This window comes from Cryptomeria japonica, chromosome 5, assembly GCF_030272615.1.
Source record: "Cryptomeria japonica chromosome 5, Sugi_1.0, whole genome shotgun sequence".
Lineage (NCBI taxonomy): Eukaryota > Viridiplantae > Streptophyta > Pinopsida > Cupressales > Cupressaceae > Cryptomeria > Cryptomeria japonica.
Window position 1 is genome coordinate 427,682,893 of NC_081409.1, and position 20,754 is coordinate 427,703,646.

Below are 20,754 nucleotides of genomic sequence, written 5' to 3' on the forward strand. Positions count from 1 at the left end.
AACCCGAACCTTTTACAAATCAGGAGAGCACTAGAGCTTGAAAGAACCGTGCCTAATCACTCCAACAACAAAAACTGATCCCACCTGAACAAAAAGGGATCTCAACACACATAACATAAAGAACCCCAAAAAGACAACAAAAGGAAAGCAAAAGGACAGCACAAAGACTAAGACAGAGACCGAGACCGAGACAGCTAGATATTTTTCATAATATCTTCAGCGTGGACCACCATCTGCTTCATGTTGTTCGCAGAGGTCTTTAAATCATCCAGCTCTCGACCCTTGATGTCGCCCTTATTCCTGGTGTTGGCTCTAGTCCTCTTCTCATGACCTTTTTTATCCAGTTGATCCTTCTCGCCCTCTTTATCTTTGATGTTATCAAATCTGTTAATCAAAATGTTCACATTGTCCACCGAGGCTTTAAGAATCTGGAAGTTATGTTCAGCTATCTTCTTCACTGTAAGTTCCATCATGTCAACTTTGTTGCCCAGATTATTCATAGCAATTTCTATCCCTTTCACATCTTTATTTCCTTCCATCTCCTTAACCTTCTTTTCAGTTTCAATAATTTTACTCACCATGTTTTCAATGGCTTCAGCATTATTAATTGCCACCGCCAATTCTTTGACATTTTTAGACAGAGGTTTGTCGCCTATCGTGGCTCTTTTGACAACAATCATATCCTTCTTCAGGCTACCTATGTCTTTCACCATTATGCTGACAGTTTCACAGAAACCCTTAATACTCTCATTATCTCCAACACAATCACTAGATTTACCCCTTTTGTCCTCTTGGTCCTCTTTCTGTAGACCTTGAGTATTCAAATCCTCATTGTTGCCCACAACCAGGATATCATCCCCCTCCTTACCCTACCCATTATCATTTTTATCCTCATCAGAATCAATCAAAATTTTATTAATATCTTTGTTACCTCCCCTGCTGATGTTCTTCTTCCTCTGGGTTTGCTTTCTGGTACCTTTACCTTTCTTGTTTTTGATGAATTTACCTTCAAAGGACTCATCCTCAGACTCTGAGATATCAGAATCCACCACTATCATCTTCCTCTTTCCCTTGTTCCTCCCCTTTTTGCTTAGCTCCTTCAAATCGCCTTCAGTTTCCGAGTCAAAGTTAAAACCACTAACCTCACTCTTTGTTTCCTCATCCCTTGCATTTTTACCTCTAATAGGTTTATCAATGCATTTCCCTTTTAGCAATTTATACACAATAGCCATAAGACCCTAATGAAGAGCATGGTCGCCCTTGGGGTCTTTCTGTATCTCTTTGATTGTATGGTCCATGGAACATGCAAGATAATATGGCAGGCTTACCTTTTCACCATGGCGGAAATGGTTGAGCAAGACAAAGTGGTGCCTGTAAGCTCTCGTAAATCTACCATCCAACGTTATATAGGTAATTGTAGCAAACAAAATGAACCTCCATGGCCTGCATATACATTTTGGGGAGTGATAGGAGTTGTCAACCTTCACCATTTTCTTCTTCTCACCATCTGTGACAGGAAATTTGGCCGCTGCCTTATCAGAGATGCTATGATCTCTATAGAATTTCATGCCCTCTGTCACCATCCTCCCATGGCTTCTGCAATAATCTCCTCATCCACAGTCATCATCTGGGTCCCCACCAAAACTTTGTCATTCTTCCAATTCTTGATAAAGTGCTTAGTGACCGTTGGATCTTTCCCACTAAGCCTCTCCATAAACACACTTAAACCCCCCTTCTATAGAATATCCCAAACCTCTTTGTTCTTCTTCCATTCCGAACAAGAGGTTGGTTCGAACCTTTTTTTGTTCCCTCCCATTTTTCCTTTGCAATCACTGAATTTCCTACTCTCGGCTCTAATTCTTCTTCTCTGGTTTCTATTGTTGCCCTGAAAAACAACCCTGAATCCGTGCCAAGTTATTATGATAAGACACTTAAATAAATGTTCATCACCGTCGTTGCAAGCCTTCATCGAAATAAGTGGAAGAAGCATTTAGAAATTATGGTTGATGATGCCACGTTGCCTCATCTGGATACGGTCCAAATCGAACAAGGATTTCAATACACATGCAAGTTCGCTCTCACCATTAATAGTAATGATTTCCTCAGTTCGACAGGCCAGGTTGGCGGCCCAGTCAGCACATGAATTAGCTTCCCGGTACACGTGTGTGAAAACACACATATCAAATGTGTCACTTATTTTCTTCGCTGCTTTAATTGCATTGCTTATTGACCAAGATGGTGGGAACTCCTTGTTCAAACAGTTTATTATATTCAAAGAGTCTCCTTCACACCAAACTCTGGTGCAATTGGCTTCCTTTGCTAGGACCATCCCATGATAAGCTGCCATAGCCTCAGCAACATGATTAGTTTGATTTCCTATAGGCATGCATTTAATGATTTTGCATTTTCTCCATTCGTCCCATAGGACCACACCACATCCCACATTACCAGGATTACCCTTTGAAGCGCAATCACAGTTGATTTTCATCCAACCATTGGGAGGACATTCCCATTTCACACCCTCTCTAGGATTAGTCTGAAAGTAATCTCGTCTCTTTAATCTCCAATTCTTGAATATAATTTGATCATCCTTGTCTTGAGGGTTAGCAATACCACCTATGATATTAATATTTTCCAATATGTTTCATTTTATTTTCTCAAACACAATTTGAGTCTTAGACACCTTCTCTCTGAACACTCTTTCATTTCTCTCTTTCCATATTCCCAGCATATATGGGGTAAGGTCAATTTCCATAACAAAATTGTAGACTTATTCCTTGATGGGGTGTTGCCAAGAATTAAAAACCTCTTGAACTAATTCCGGGAAACTCCAATTAATATTGAAGTGATCCAGACATCTTCCCCAGATATCAGCAGAGAAGGGACAATGAAAGAGCGGGTGGTTAATGGTCTCCTCATTCTATATACAAAGAAAACAAACACTAAGCATACAAATACCTCTTTTTCTAAGGTTATCAATAGTTAAAATTTTATCTTGAAGGGTTGTCCAGAAGAAAATATTAATTTTAGGAATTAGGCCTTTCACCCAAGCCTTAGCCCAACAAGGACTATCCACTTTAGAAAGCTGCTGATAATAAAGAGAGGCCATAGTAAATTTACCATTTGTTGTGAGTTTCCAGATTAATTGATCTTCATCTTCCACCACCACCATGGAGTTAATTATTTTGTTCAGCCTACCCAAGGAGGAATCAACTTGTGATAAATCCTTCCACTGTCCATATTTCCAGTAGTCACCCACCATAGAGCCATATTTCTCCTTGCACTGATTCTGAAATCTACTCCAATCAAGACTTTCATTCAACGGGGACTTGAGCAACCAGGGGTCTTCCCAAAATTTGATAAGGTTTCCTTTCCCCATCTTCCATTTCACACCTTTGGCAATTAGATCTCTTGTTATTGAAACATTTTTCCAGATATTGGATCCAATTGGGATATCTTATGCATTGAGGAAGCTTAGAAGAGTAGGATGTTGTCTTTTATACTTATTGTCCCATGTCAATTTCCATTCTCCCTGGTTATTATACCCTCTCCAAATCTGTTTGGCCATAAGAAACTCATTCATGTCTCTTATTCTTCTTAGACCCAGACCTCCCTTTCTTATTGGTTTACAAATCTTATCCCACGCAATCAAATTCATTCTCTTCTTCTCCTCGACCCCTGTCCACAGAAAAGTTCTTTGAATTTTTTCAATAGCCTTCGCAAACTTGGCAGGAATTCTGAAAAGGTTGATGGCATAAAGAGGAATACTTTGAAGAGTTGATTTCAAAAGCTGAACCTTACCAGCTTGCCTAAGAAGAGAACCTTTCCAACCTGCTAACTTTTTATGGAATTTGTCCACCAAAGCTCCCCAGAAAGTATCAGGAGGATCTTGGCATAAAGGGAGCCCCAAATAGGAAGCAAGAAGACTCCCCAATTGACACCCCAAAATGTTGCTTATTTTTATCTTTCTTCTTTCCGGAGTATTGATGAAGTAAACAAAACTTTTAGACCAATTAATAAGTTGCCCAGTAACAGACCCATAACTATCCAATTCTTTCTTTAAACTCCTAGAATCCTGCACTTAAGCCTTCCCCATAATTATAGAATCATCCACAAACTGTTGATGGGAGCAAACTTGATCCACTGAAGATGGTTTCAACCCACAAAACTCTCCCTTCTCAACCAACTTTCCAATGCATCTCCCCAGACATTCCGCCATGATAATAAAAATAACCGGAGATAGAGGATCTCCCCGTCTGAGACCCCTTGAGGACTTGAAAAAGGGGGAAGGAGACCCATTAATTAAAACAGAAAAAGAAGCAGAAGAGACTAATTGCATAATAAGACTGATACTTCTAGAACAAAAACCAAAAGCCGAAAAAACTTTCATCATAAAATCCCAGTCCACTCTATCATAGGCTTTGGATAAATCAAGCTTCAAAAGAAAGCCTTCTTTTTTAGCACTAGACAAAGAATGAATGTTTTCATGGATCGAAATTATCGAATCCAAGATTTGTCTTCCAGGGACAACCACTTTGCTACATGTAAGAAAATTTTGTAAACATACTTGGACAATCACCCTCCACAATCCCACTTAGTGGATACTTCAAGAGGAAGACCATACATGAATAGGGACGGATATGCTACTATATAAGGTGAAATTGGAAATTCAAATATTATAAAACCAAAATAAAGATCCAACCACATAAAAACCCTAGTTCTACAATGAAATGCACCATACACCAATGAAGAACCTTAAAACATGCAAAACAACAAATATAAAAGATTATACCATTCACATGCTCATTAGGGTTTGATCGTCATTGTTTCATATCTCCATTGATCTTGTTTTGACATTGTTGTTCTTAGATTTTATGTGTGCACGAAAGCTCAATAAAGAACGAATTGTGATTGTGTATGTAGACACTTGAGTGATTGATTGCATTAGCATTAGTTAAGGATTGATAAAGATGAAAGGATCCTCTTATATAGAGAGTACCCTAAAATTGGAAGGATAAGATTAAAAAGTGGAAAGATAAATGGTTGGCTCAGATTAGAAGGTAGGTATGAAAAATAGAAAAAAAATTAGGAAGGTGGTTAAAGGTAAATTAAGAGATGAATGACAAGTGTCATGAAAAGAAAAGGCTAATGAATTAATTAAATAAATAAAGATTATTTAATTAATAGAAGAAATGGAGCCTATTAAATAAATAAAATATTTACTTAATTTAGGTAAAAGATAATTTAAATAAAAAGTTTAAAAAATTAATTAAATAAATAAAAATCTATTTAATTAATAGAAAGTTTATGATAAAATAATTAAATAGGCTAGGACAATTTTAGATGTCTACAACTTGTTGATTAAGGAAAACTTGTAGCTAACTTTAGAGGCGGTGGCAGCAAATAGGACACCAAGCAAAAATGAAGAGAATGCTATATCTAGTTGGCAATTTGCTTCAGGTTCACAAAGTACCTATTACAATTCCCCTGACATCTATTGTTGGTGTAAACCTAGCATATTATCTAATTAGTTTCCTATTCACATTTATTCAAGTCGTTTACTTTTTATCTCATATCATAAGATTTGTCTTTATAACAAGGATCTTTTCATTTATATATATATATCAATTTTATTTTGAATATAATATTTTTCTCTAGCTTCATAGCATTTCCATTACTTCTCTTGTGTGAAAGATTGTTTTGGTTGTAGGTGTTTCTTAAACTCCTATAGGGTTGATCAATCTTTAACTCTTAACACACACACACACAATCTCTGTGAGAATACTTACTGAATATTGGAGGTTCCAAAAGAATTGAGCAATAATAAGCAAGCCGCGTGGTGTGCTTGTCCTCATTTTTGGTAGGTGATGTTAATCCCACTGAGCAACTTGTAGGCATAGAATACATCACAGCAGCCCCTAAAAAATCGCTTGGAGTAACGGTAAAGGTCTCCCGTTAATGTTGTAACTTGTATCCGTTCTCTTAAGGATAACCATTACACGGCGTCATGTTATATTATATTCCTAGTCATTGGAAAATGACAATCCATAAATTTGCATAAAATGTTTAAAAATGGACGCTCAAAATCTAATAAGGATGTAAACTCACAGACCTTTATAAGATCTACTAATAGTCAAATCTTCATCTGACCGGCAGGAGTGGACCGTTCTAAGGCGAATTATATAAACAAAGCTTAGAAAGCAAACACAAGATTTGACACAAACTGCCAGTAATGTTAATACCAGAGAAAGGGAAGATGCTAAAACATCAATCCAGTGAGACTTGCAACTAAAATCAAGCCTCAACAATCTTAGCAGTCCCAAATAGAGGATTTTTGGTGCAGGCTATTTTATTTACTTTAACAATGAAAACAATGAAATTATTGGACAATAACACATTAGAATTTAGATATTCACTTTCAAATTTCAAACATCCTATTTTCCATATACAACAAACGAAAAAGCACAAACAAAGCTTAAGTACCAAACTACATGTTACAAATCAACCTCTACTTTGAAAATTGCCTGTTCTACCAAAAATATAGCCAACCATTAGGCTAAAATTTAAAACTCCAGCTGTAAAAACTAGACATCTCGGTCTGAAAATCCCTCCTAGCTTAGACAATTTGCTGTCTCGAGGTGAGAAATGGCTTCCAGACCATTGGAGACAAAAAAGCTTCCACCATGCAAAAAGTAACCATCATGGTGATAAGATCTCCAGAAAAACTACTGTAGAAAATTGTTTGAAGACATAGCTGTTCAGAGTTCTTTTTGTTTTCCCAGCTTTTTATCTTTAAAAAAAAGACATTCTTCATCCGTGAGAGGGGACGCATTTCCATTGCCAAATGGCTGAATACACCCATATTTGGAGAAAACAGATGTTCCCAGGTACATAGCATCCCATCCCAGTGCGCATTGGATGTTTTACAGGTTTTCAATTTTTAAGTAGATTTCTACGCTCTTGAAATGACTAGAACTGAAAAATATTGCTCATCAAACTAAACGAGACGAAGATAAAGAACAATGATTCTATGGATAAATACTTTATCCATTCTGAATGGAGTACCATTTTAGACAGGATCTTCATGTATGGATTAATGATGGCAAAAAAATCATAAATGCTAATTTCTTTAGGACCATATAATTAATTGGGGAATTAAGTTGTAATTTTGTTATTTTTATTCAAATGCAGCTTGTGCCGCAGTCAATTCAAGGTATGTAGATTTATAAGCATTCATTCCATGTGTGATAAGAGACAGATTGCATATTTGCTGCAATCTTCAGTCTCAAGGCTTTTGTGCTATTTTTCATTTCAAATTACTGCAATAACATCGCAAGCTCAGCACAGATTCCATTGTGCATCCCAATAGGATGCACAATTCAAAAACAATTATATACATCTGAGGGCACATGGAAAAATTAAATCAGTGAACTTGCGCTCAAAATGAGGATTATTCAGAAAATTTCTTAATAGCATTTATTGGATGAACTGTGTTAGCATTAAGAAAATCCCCGCGCTCTTCCCCTTGAGTTGAGTTGGAAAACTCCACCGGATGTATTTGTGAACGAATACAACTGATATCTTTGGTTCTCCTGTCTAAATCTTCTCCTACATTTTTATCTTCCACTCTGACCAAGTCAGTCTGAAAATCATCAACCTCTTCCATTTGAGATGACTTCAGAAGCTCCACACAATCTATTTCTGCAGGAACACAGATGCTGTTTTTTATTTTCTCTTCCAACTCTTGTTCTAAAAGCTGATCTTCCACTTTAGGTATCAGAGTAAAAGCAGATGAATCTGACAAAGTAGAATTGTGGACACAATCTGTTTCTATGAAGCTATAAATGCTGTTTTTAGTCCTCCTGTCTAAAATGTCATGCAACCTCTGCAAACAAACAAAAATGTGCTTTAGAATACATGAATTTGAACCAGCAAAGGGGTTGGAAGATAAAGACTTCAACATGTATGCCAATGTAGATGGCATCCAAACATACAAAACAAAAGAAAAACAGTCCAAGTACAAAATGTAATTGGAACTACCTACATAAAATCATACCAAGCTATAGACGATTATAAGACAATGTGTGTACAATACAGAGGTCGGAAGCTCATAGCAGCCAACAAAAATCATATAAGATTCTATGTTGTCACAATGCTTCTAATTGATCCAAGGGGCACTTTGGTACAATAAATTGGAAGAATATCAAAAAACTATCTACTAGGGCACCTTGTCTCAGACACCAACCCTTCACCGTTGATTAGAATTCAAAACCATTATAAGTAAGTTGAAAAACCTTGTGTTGTGCTCTAGACCCACCAAAGTGGTTGGTATAGGATAAATTTTGGCCAGAAAAGTTTGACCATCCAACCAAAATGCTTTCAAGTGCCCCAGATCATGAAATACATATATGTAGAAATTACCAAAGTTTTCACAAAATTATAATCTGTTTACGTGAATTTCATATAGCATCCAATCCCCTAACTTCCTGGGAAAGCACAACATATCATATGGTTTTTTAGATTCCAAGGGAAATCACTTCATTTTCTATTTTTTGGCAGTCCATTTCCTACTATCAGTAGATTTAAAGGAATTTTTATTTGAATGTAAAAAATCAGTGTGTTGTCATAAACAACTCGTAGTTTCAGCAAAGCTTTGTTAAATTGCAGTATCAAATGTGTTTATACTTTATTCGTTTTCATTTTATTGAGTTCCTACAATTGAGTATGCTGTCCACCAGATTTCCAATTAAATCTGAACAATGTGCATAAGCCTATTTAGGTGTTGGTATGTGGATCAAAAAAATTAAGTCATTTGGATTTTATTTTTCTGTTAGGATGTTAGTTGGACTTTTCTACATGGTAACGTAATATTATGTAAAGCCTTAAAACTTTCCCTAACACATAAGAGAAAAGACCTAAAGTGAAAACAGTAATATTAAATAGGCTTGATACTGTAAGAAAGGAGAGCATATATATTTTATGTATATGATATTTTACACTCATCTACAAAAACTTCTTGTAGCCAATGCAACAAGCATACAGGTATTAGACACTTTTTGACAAGAGTCGGTACCCAAGTCTTCTTAAATAAATTATGTTCTATAAATTTCCAAAACTGATAATTTCAATAATATTGAAGTTATAATTCTTCCACTTTTCAAGCAATCTAAAAAATGTTATTCCTGTTGTCTAAGTAATTCAAGGTTTCATAAATTCAAAATGATTCTACGTTTCTAGTTTTACAAAAAGTTTGGTTTCTATTCTTGAGTGCAAATTTTATATTTCTTTTAATTAATGGAATTCTAGGTATTCTACAGGCAAAAGACAAGAACAAATGCAAGCCAATCAGCTAAAGATATTTTCTTCGTTGTTGATGAGGGCATGGCCTGATTTTGGATATACTGTTGTGCATGGGTCCAAAAGTACCATTTTAGCCAAGAAATGCGAATGTCCATGTAGCAACTGGGTCAAAATAAACGAAAATGAATTGACATGGCAAAACTTAGCTAGACTTGCCAAGCCTAGCCCAGCCCATGCAATTGACAAGCAACATAAAAAAAAAAAGTATAATTGTTTTTTATCATGTTGGATCCTTTGATAAGACAGGGAATAATGTACTGGCCAGGGCCAAAGACAGGCATTTTACTTGTAATCTACAAAAGAACAAATCTCCACTTTCAGCAAGAATAAACATTTGTAATATGGTTATTGCCACTAATTCTCTAGAGTTCCACAGGGATGGATCCCCTCAAAAAATGGCATTTCTAGATATGGGGACATCCCTAAGACAGCAGGAAGCCAGGGAGATATCCCTCCACTGTGCCCCACTACCACCACCAGGCAGGGGACGTCCTTGGGACATCTTTCTCAAAGAGGGACATATTCAAGGCATCTCCCCTTGTTCCCCAAGAATCCAAAGTAACTCGCTAAGTCACTCGAACATACCAGAAAAGCCCAACCATGCCCTGTGTTAAAACACTAGAAAAATACAATTTAGTTTTAAATTAAAAAGGCATTTTTTTTTTTATCGATAAAAGGCAAGAGCCATAAAATGTATTAATTTAAACAAAGGGTAATACATAAACAACCAACTAAAGACCAATTTTGCAGAAATGGCCTACTATGAGGCCTCTGAAAAAGTATAAGTCCTGTTTGAAAAAATGTGAGCCTACTCTATATAATTGCCCAAAAAGGGATACCCTGATATACTGCTCACAAGTTTCAAAATAACACAGCAATTTCTACTAACCCAGTAATGTTTCTGAAAGTTAAAGCCGATTTAAACATAGTAAAAAACAAAATCCTAGGCTTTTATACTTTTCCGCGTGCAAAAATCATAGGACTTCCTTAAGCTTTTTCATTTTCTTAGCTGAATGAATGGGTTCCTCTGTGGCGTCCTTTGTATTGTCCTTCGTTTCTAACTCGCTCCCAGTTCTTTGAGCTGCCATGAAATTCTCAACCCTCTCTTAACTACCATGAGCTACTGCTTCAACCATCTGAAGAATATGATCCACCTCAAATCTAGTACCCTGTCCACCATTCTTTAATCCCATCCGCCACTTTGTTAGCTAAGAGATCTGCCTCGCTGTTTGCCTGCCTATATATATGGTTCAAGGTAAAAGCTTCCAGATGTTTTAGAAGTGCCAAAGTCCTATCAAGTAAGGCATTTTTTTATATTCATGCCCCCGACCGTTATTCTAAAAGTTTATGGGCCCTACCCATACCCTAATCACTCAAAGAAAACTATAAAGAACCTCATGCCAACACTCTAAAATTTAAATCACCGCAAAAGCTTGAAAGTATTGAGCAAGGCTGCAAGAGAGAGCATTGGCAAGAGGGAGAGCAATAACAAGAGGGAAAGCAAGTGCCAAATAATCATCAATCAACAGTTCAAGTTTCAAAACGTTCATCAAGCCCTCAAGCCTTTAAGGTAAGCCATGGCCCTTTGTCTTTTAGACTTTTGGGATTTGCATTTATATTTTAAATATTCATTCCTAAATGGTATATCTGAAATCAATGATTATGTGATAGTTTTTTTTCCTCAATTTAAATATATAATAAATTGTTCATAGATTTGTATATGGTTATAAAATGCTAGTATTCATAGAATCATTAATGTTCATAAGATGTTGTTAGGGATGGTTGAACTGTTGTTTTTTACTAACATTTTGTAACCTTATACTATTTTATGAACAATTTATAGTACATCTAAATCAAGAATTGGAAAGAAAAAACTATGAACAATTTATAGACATTGATTTTAGATTTAGCCATTTATGAATGAACATTTAAAATACAAAATGCAAATCCTAAAAGACAAAGGGCCTTGATTTACCTTGAAATCTTGAGGGCTTGATGAATGTGTTGAAACCATAGTTACAAGACTCGGACTCACCTCAGACAAGGCAAGTTGATTTTGGACTCTAACTCGAACTTGGCACAAAAACTTGGCAAGGACTCGGCAAATTGAAAAACCCAAGAAATTCAAAGATTTTTAAGGATTTAAAACTTGTTCCATGCACCCTTTAATGAATAAACCTTAAAGGCACAATAACATCATCAAGCTAATTTGATCACATACACAAATATACATCAATCACACAAGTATAAACGCAAATTGTAGCTGCAGGAAATAACACTCACGATATATAAATATTGTCAAATGTATATAAAACTCGTGGAATATGAAATCCATGGCATCAAACAAATATTAAAACAAAAATTATAAGAGTGGCTCAAGAGAGGTTGCATTACTCATCCCAACATCACGACACATCATGCGTTGGCTATTAGTAATTTATTTTAAGCCTTCAATACTGCACGTTTTGTTGACAAGCTCATTAACAAAGAGTGGTTAAGTAAAAAGATAAATGGTTATATTTTATTTTGACTTTACCTAGGATACTAATAGATGGGATTCCTCTATTAGTTGTCTATGCAAGGCATGATTGATACATTTGCATTATGAAAATGGCATTTCTTGCCAATTGTGACTTAACTTGTATTCAGCAACACAGGGACTGTAGCATGCCAACTTTGCCTATGGCGGTCCTTGTATACTAAACAAATTTTCCAATATATGAAACAAGATGATCCTTGATTGTGGCTTTGACTGCAAATACGCAAAGATTTGCAACAAGGGATAAGTATTATGTAGATTATTATGACCATGATTCATCATTGGTCTATTACTTGCTTAGACTTATAGTTTGATGGGGGTTTGGGGGCAACACCAAAATGAGGTTGAGAATAGCACACCTCGTGGGGGTCTAGGGGCAGCAGCCCCAATGAGGTCAAGAGGCAGCGCACAACATTTTCATATTTTTTTAAATCCTAGATGGTCATTTCGTAAGTCATTGAAATTTTACGAGTTTTGTTTTTTTAATTAAAATGTTTGAGTCTTAGGCCCAAACTCACCTAGACTCAAGGAATCTAGCGACTCGCCGAGTCTAGGAAAGACTTGATCGAGTCCAAGTCCATGTCCCCCAAACTCATCAAGCCTAACTCGCGGAGTTTTAGCGAGTCTAGTGAGTCTTGTTACACTGGTTGAAACTTGAATGGTTGATCAACAAGGACTTATCAATTGCTCTCCCTCTTGTTAATGCTCTCACTCTAGCAACTTTGCTTCTTCTCACTCTTGCTATGCAACTAGTGCACTTGCAAACGACCACAAAAACAGCGTTTATGGGTTTTACTTTAAACTTTACATTAGGATTAATACTAGTCAAATTAGGATTTTGGATTAATACTAATCAAATTAGGATTTTGTTTTTGTGTCCTTTGCTTCTACACTTTGTGTGACCAAAAATAAAGAAGTAAAAATGAAATCTTCGACAAAATTTGAAGATCAAGGGTACCCTCTACTTTTGTGCTTCATGCAACCTGAAAGTAGAAAAACATGAAGAAAATCCTTGTGTCGTGTGCCCTTGGATAATGACATATGTATAGCTTAAAACTTAAACCATTAATTTCAATTTTTGCAACATCATTATGAGTTCTCACGGCATCCTTGGATAATGACATATGTATAGCTTAAAACTTAAACCATTAATTTCAATTTTTTCAACATCATTATGAGTTCTCACAGCATTGGTGATGAAGAGGATAAAAAAAAGTGCCTATGAAGGTCAAATCTAAGACCCCAAGTACAAATTGGGGGTGGAATGGTGAGGGTGAGGCATCTACTTCCATTGGGAGTGCACATCTTAATTGCCCTTCCAAATTATTAGAAGAATTTGCCAAGAGTCCTTTCAATAAGAAGTCTCAATTAAGACAACTTGCAACCAAACTACAAGCAAAACATGAGTTAATGCACAAACCTTTCACATCCAAGCAAAGGTGTGGATGTACACGACAAGTTGTCACTCAAACAATGGGCTTAAATAAATAAATTGTGGAGTTCTTCAAAAAACAACCACCTACATTACTGCTATGCCACCATGGTCCTACTCCTACTACTAGTGCTAGAACTTTCCATGAGCCACAACTTCCTACTTTTCCACCTAGTTCAAGCACACCAGAGCCTAAGGAGAAAACTAGAATGACTACTAGCAGTGATGCTGCAAACACAATGATAAAGTTATTCAATGTCCAAAATAATGATGAGATAGATGATGTCATTAGCCAATTCTTTGCTAATGGTATTCCATTCCATGTGTCTTGCTCTCTTTATCATAAGGATGTTGTGGTTAAGATAATAAGAGCAAGACCACGACATATGCAAACCATGAGAGACAAATTTGAGAAAAACAATCTTGTGTAAAAGCTTTTCCAAAATTAACATTCTAATGGAGAAAATGATGGCTACCAAAGTCACTAGTGGATGCATCATAGTCATAGATGGGTGGACAAACATTAGGCCTCATTCAATCAACAACATCATGGTCACACGTACAAAAAGTCCTTACTTAGAGTTATTGATTGTTCAAGGCACCGCAAAGATGATGATTATCAATTCCAAATCGTTAGAGATGCAATTGAGGAGATTGGACCACAAATGTGGTGCAAATAGTGACAAATGCAATCTATGTGTGCAAAGTTGCAAGAAAGTTGATTGATACAGCCTACAAACATATTTGGTAAGCTCCTTCTTGTGTGTATGCCATGAATAATCCTCTCAAGAGGATAGGCAAAGCTAGTTGGATCAAACAGGTTGTTAATGTGGTAAAATGTGCAAATGTTTGTCTAGCACCACCATACTTCACATGCACTATTCAGAAGCTTCTCCAAGAAGAAATTTTTGAAATGAATTGAGACTAGATATGCATAATGGCCACGACAAAGAGTAGAATCGATGACTTGATTCTACGTCAAAGTAGAGGAAGAGAATTGTTATGACCTAATCACGCATCACCCCATCCCAGATGGGGACCCCCTACTTTTTAGGCCCTCTCGATCTTTTGTTTTGGTTTTTGGGGTCTTTTGGTGGCAGTCTCGTCAGTCTCTCCGCTTTGCGAGTGTTCGGGGGTCAAATTGATTAAGTCTACTTTTCGTTTGAGTGAATTTGGTGAAGTCTAAGGCCCGTTTCGTCAATTTTAGGGTTTCTGCCTTTAGTCCTAGATTTTAAGGGTTTATGTTAGGGTTTTGGAAAAACTGAACATATAACTGGAATCAGGACCCTTCGAGGAACCTCCCAGTAAAATTTGAGTCAAAACGGAGCAACTTTCTATTTTTAGAAAGTTCCTAATTTTTAGGGATTTTACCAAGTCCCGGAATGTCTTCATTTTGCCAAAAATCAAACTTTCTATGTTTAGTAATTTCTATGTTTAGTAAGTTTATATTTATAGTAAGTCATCCTGCGTCCTGTTTTGGGGCTCTAACACTGACGTTTTGAAAAGTTTCTTTTTTTGGAAGTTTATTTCTGACAGGACCATTCGGGCAAGGTGATGAAGATCAAGCATTCACGACTACTTCTAATTCTAGAAAGTCAAAAAGCAAACAGAATCAGTCAAAAAATGGCTAGTTGGCATTCATACCTGAAGTGAAAAGCTCGAAAAGTGTTCTAAGTCTAGCAGGATCCACTTCAAATAACACTTCATCCAGAAATGATCAAGGAAATCCTGAAGAAGTCAAAATTCCTTCACCAAGTGCAAAATCCACCCTAAGAGCTGAAAGGGCGCCAAAATGAAGGATGCACGGAAAAGGTCCAAGTTGATGAATTCCTCCTTCCATGTCAAAAGGCGCCCAAATGGAACGCTCTTGAAATGATGAAGAAAAGGAGAAATTCCTCCTTCCTTGGAAAATAGCGCCCATGAAGTAGACGAGGCACCAAAATGAAGGAGCCATGGAAAATGAAGAAAATGTAAAGTTCCATGCCAAATGCAAAATAGCGCCCATACCTTAGGAGCGCTAAAGTCACATCACCGTGGAGAGATGGAAAATTGTGAATTCCTCGGCCTTAATGAAATTCTACCCTACTCCTCAGAAGGGCGCCAAAATGTAGTATGCATGGAGGGATAGAAAAATTGTGAATTCCTTGGCCTAGGTAAAATTCCGTCAAGTAGCAAGGAAAATTTGGAAATCATTGAATTCCTTGACCAAAGGGAAAGTGCCCTAGAGAAGAAGAAGGCGCCAAAGGGAGGTAATGAAGGACAATGTTAAAAATCATGAATTCCTCCCTCAATGCAAAATACCGCCCAAAGTGTCAGGAGGGCACCAAACAGAGGTATCCATGGAGAGCATGGAAAGAAAGAATTACATCCATCAAAGTCAAAATTCTATACCCAGTTAGGAAAATTGAAAATTCTTCCAAGGCTTGGAAATGATGAATTCCACCATGAAGAGTGAATTCCATGCTCAAGATTGAAAACTCAAAAAATTGTCTAAGGCGTGAAAATCCAAGGGTCAAGAATGGAAGGAAAAGCAAAAATCCTCTCGGTGAAATTTCCATTTTTAGACACCAAATCATATCAGAATCTAAACATTTTTACAGATTTGGAATCATGAGAGATTTCTCTCTCTATTGGACCCAGGGCCTAAATTTTAGGGAAATCCCTAAAAAATAAGAGATGTTGAAGAAGCGTGGAAAATTCCCTCTAGAGCAAGAAAAGTCAAGCCAAGATGATAAATCAGGTGAACCTTAAAGAATATTCCAATTTCCCTCCAAAATTTGATAGAATGGAAAGTTGGTGAGTTGACATAGAATATTCAAGTATGATGCATGACTTAGTGCATTAAGAGAAATTTCCAAATTTGAACTCAACAACAAGGAAGATTCCATGTACATGGCCAGAATCAAGAAGAGTTGGAGCAGAAGTAAAAGTCATACTTAGTGACTTTTTCATCACTTTCAAGGAACTTTTCAAGATGGCGGAATCAAGCAAGACGGCTACCATCACCAGGCAGGCACAGATAAAGGCAGAGATGAAAGGCTTTCTTCCAGTTTCCCAGATAAATTCTAGGTGGAAGGAAATCAATGATACAAATTTGGGCACATTCAACCTGGCTGCCTTCAAGATCAGAATGTTCGGAACAACAAGATATAATCCATCCCCAATAGCTATCAAGTTTGTCAAGAGCAAAATTGTTGTGGCAGATGGTTTTCCTCCTGCTATTCAGTGTCCAGATTTAAGTCTGGAATGTGCAAAGCATTACAATCCGGAGCGGAAGACAATTTCAACGTCAGATGGCAGGCTGCTGGCGACATTGACTCCGGAGTCAATTGGTGAAGCTTTCGGAATTCCTTCACACCATTCCATGACATATGGGACCATTAGCGGAGCTCAAGCAATGTATGATGTGGGTCTTGCCAGGTGTGCGGATTTAATCAACAAACAGTGGTTGTTGAATCCTAAGCCAAATGTCTCCAAATTGTGGAAGACTCGCTATCTTTGAATTCAAACAGGAATATATGGACCTGATAAAGATGTTGAGCAGGGTAATGGGATGTTCACATACTGTGAATTTTGAAACATGGATATTCTTCTACATTGGCGAGATCATGAATGCAAATGGGTTAGTAGATTGGGCTAGATTGATCAGCCATTACTTGCACGAACCGCTGAGAGATTTGAAAGAAAGGAAGTCCTGATCCTTCTTCATGAGTTCCTACGTAATTTATATGCTTGCAAGAAGGGGAGGATTTGATGGTTTGCCAGCAAGTGGAATCATGGGTTGTTGACCAGCACAGCTGAAAGTGCGTGAGTGTTATCCTCAACTGCATCTCCACAATGTTAGTTCTTAAAAGTTGGCGAACAACACCTTCACTATGTACTTGACAAGACTTATGCAGAAAGAATTGCACACAAGGGTGTCGCCACAAGCTAGGGCCTTGGTTCAAAAGTATGGAGCCACTTTCTTACAGTTTCCTAAATTCACCTGTATCAGGACACAGGGATTCTCATTCCAGTCATACAAATTGCCAAGGTATCCATCCGACAAATTGGTACTGCTTGAACTCATGAGGCAGTTAACAGCCTATGATCAATTGCAAAAGAAGAAGAAGCAGTCTATTCAATTCCCAGTTGTCCTAGGTGATTTCGTGGAGGTGTGCTCGGATTTGGAAGTAGTAGAAGAAATAGCATTATATCGCCTGGCATATTACACATCCAGAGCACAGTATAATCCTTATCGCCAAATCAAAAAGGTTGCTGGAGTGAAATTCATACACAAATTTCACTTAGAAGATTATTGGGCAAGTGCCAAGGATTACCTTGAAGTCCGGAAGAAAATGTACTCCAGACTGTGCCTTGACACCATCAGGATAAGTGAAATTGTCCAAGTACCGGATCAAGTGAAAGAGGATTCGGACTTGACGCAACCTGAATTTGAGAAAGTGAAAGATCAGCCCATTCAGCTGCCAGACTGGTCGGAGCTCGAAATTGATGATTTGAATATCTTGGCTAGACCTGTGCTGAAATTCACTAAACACTGGATTGATCAGCAGATAAGGAAGTTGACGGAAGGAAATGTTCAATTGACCTATCTGTTGATGGGAAGTCTAGATTCCCATAGTGAAACAACTGAAGGATCTTTGTAGGCCCAGGCAGAAGGAGAAGTTTGGCTTGATAAAGGGAAAAGTGCTCCAAAGAGGGCAAGGACAGCAAGGAAGAAGGATATCCAACAGGAAGTTCATCATGAAGCCCAGCAGGAAATCCATCAAGAAGTTCATCAAGAAGTTCAACAAGAAATGCAATAGGGAAAACCTCTGCAAAAGAGAGCAAGGGTAGAAAGGGTGTAGTCACCAACAAGTTCTTCCAGTGTGCAAGAGGTAGAAATGTTCGCGCAGGAAAATCCAGCGAATCCACCTCCAGGCAATACTCCAGCACCGGATATACTTAGCATCGGTGCTTCACACAAACCCAATCGGCCAAGAAGTCAAAGACAGGGAAGTCCTCCACACCAGGAAGAAACTCGTCAGGATAGTTTCGTAGAAGCCATCCTTGGTGAAATAGAGTAAAAATCACAGGAGCAAGAGCACATGGAAATCCATAGCCACTCCATTCCCCCTCTTGATTGGCCGATGGATAGACTAAGGAGGGAGCTAGAAAAAGAAATTGATCTAGCTCGGGAATTAGAAGAGTTGTTGAAAAGGTTGGATCAGCCGACAGAAAAGAAGGCTCCCCGGAAATTTTCCAAGGTCGTGAGGGATGAATCTGGATCCCGGACCTTGCACATAGCTGAGCTTGCAGTAGATAAGGACAGGAATGAAATTAGGCCGAAAGATTATGTTATCAGACAGGTTAATCTTGGTCACGCTTCCACAAGACAAGTAATTGAAGACTTCAAAGGATCTTCCTTAGCCTTGAAGAAAAGATGCAAAAAATGAAGGCAAAATGTAAAAGGTCGAGGGAAGAAAATAGAGCCTTATGCAAGTACATTAGAAGTCTTAAACGGTCGCTCAAGGAAGCAAGTCCCTCATGCATTCCTCCTTCTTCCCTCCCTAAGGAAGTTGTTGATGACACAGAGGTAATCAGAGCAATGGCACAGAATTCTAGGGAATGGGTGGAGGATGCCTACACTGCAGCGGGAAAATTCATTGAGGACTTGGCTCAGCTTCATTCTAGGTTCACAGAACTTCTGAACAGATTGGAGGTAGCAGAAGGTTTGTGGGAAGATATTCGTATATATCAGGACTAAACCATTCCGCGGCTTAGGGCTCTAATGAAGATTCCGAAGCAAACACTGGTTAATGGGAAAGTAATTCAGGAGAATGAGGTTTATGACTTTCCCCGATGGTTCTGTGTTGTTTGCTCAAGAAAGAATACCTTTGATAAATTCAACATGGAGTCTTTAACTTTGAAGGACTCAATCAGAAGGGTGCAGGAGGAAGTCATCAATGTAATTGAAGCACTATTCGCAAAGAAGCTCAACGAAGATGGAGTAACAATGAACTCCTTGAAATCCCAGTTGCATGAGTTCTTCTTCGTAGGTTCATTCATTGAGGAACATTTTGCGAATGTTTCTTCATTTTCCAATACGATGAAGAAGACACAGGAAATCATGGAGTGGGAAAGCTTCTTTTCCAAGAGCGAGGAGGAAATTACCTTGATGGAGTTTGACATTGAAAATGTGCCAAGTATCTCCATCGGAGAGCTGGAAACCGTCATTAGTAAATTCATTGCGTATGCAATTAATGAACGGGATAATGGTCGTCCATTCTTGGACGAGAATCTTTTGACTTAGTAGTGGTGGCGCATTTACTGCTGGAATATTTTTTACTTAGTGGCAGCCCAATCAATGCATGTTGAATGCATGAGGAATCTTTTTGCATGCAGCCCTCTTATTAATGGTTTTATGACAGATTCTTTTTGCATGCAGCCGTCGCATGAAGAATGATGGGCATTTATTTCTTGCATGGGAATATTTGTTGTATTTTGGGCAAGTTTGATGTAATGGGGTGCATTTAATGCACAAATGGATGCCATTTTTGGGCTTATTGAATTAATTGTATATGGGCATGATGGATATTAATTGTTGATTCCCACCTTGTTGCATCATGAGTGGAGAATCTTAGGATGAAACCCTAATTACGGTTTGCATGTTTTCATGGCCCAAGGCCTATATAAAGGGGTGACCCCCCTCATTTGTAAGGGAGGAGAGATTATTATCTGAGATTGTTGCTAAGAGTTTTTGAAGCAATCGCTTAATACATTGTTTCATTGTTGGTGTGTTCTTGTGTTGTTCTGAAGCTCGCATGGTCTCAGTCTCTTCATAGATTAGATTTGCTTTCATGTTGTTAGATGAACTCGATTTGATAGGGTTGCTTGTTGTAAAATCCATGCTCATACTTTTGGTGTGCAGCTGATTATTGCATATCCTGCAAAGTTAGCCTGAGCCTCTATTATATGTGTATGTTTTACTTCGATTACCAATGGAGATTGTTCGATTTGATGGTTTCTTTTGGTGATTTGAAAATCCTTAACACACCCTCTGAAGATTGCACCGCCTTCGTGTAGTTGTGCTCTGCTAGCGAAGCGAAGCGTGGTTGGATTTGCCATAAGTAATCTCGTCTCCTTGTTCATAGGATTAGATTAGTCATAGCCTGATTTTCTAAACCCTTCACTCATTTACTTTCCGCATATTTTAAAACCCAAAATCCAAAAAACAGAGCTTTCATTGCAAATCTTTCGCATAAAAATCCTTGAACTTGTAAGTTTGTTAAAATCTTTTGTGAGCATATGTAAGGCCCCTTGGGTTAGCAGCAAACCCATCAACTAACTGAGTCACATCCACGCACGAAAGGAACCTTGAGATTAGTCGTTTGATCTTTCTTTGCAATCTTAGCATATGGTCTAATTTTAAACAAGAGAGAGT

General features: G+C 37.7%; 1 protein-coding gene across 1 annotated transcript in view; it reads right to left on the bottom strand.

Annotated features, from left to right (window-relative positions):
- Positions 1 to 7,155: 7,155 nt before the first annotated feature.
- LOC131060433 (inositol 3-kinase) overlaps positions 7,156 to 20,754 on the bottom strand; it is a 39,203-nt gene continuing 25,604 nt past the window's right edge. Inside the window, exon 2 of the mRNA XM_057993671.2 lies at positions 7,156 to 7,885. Within this exon, the coding sequence (XP_057849654.1) occupies positions 7,451 to 7,885 (435 nt within the window). The 3' untranslated portion in view covers positions 7,156 to 7,450. The remainder of the gene's footprint in view (positions 7,886 to 20,754) is intronic.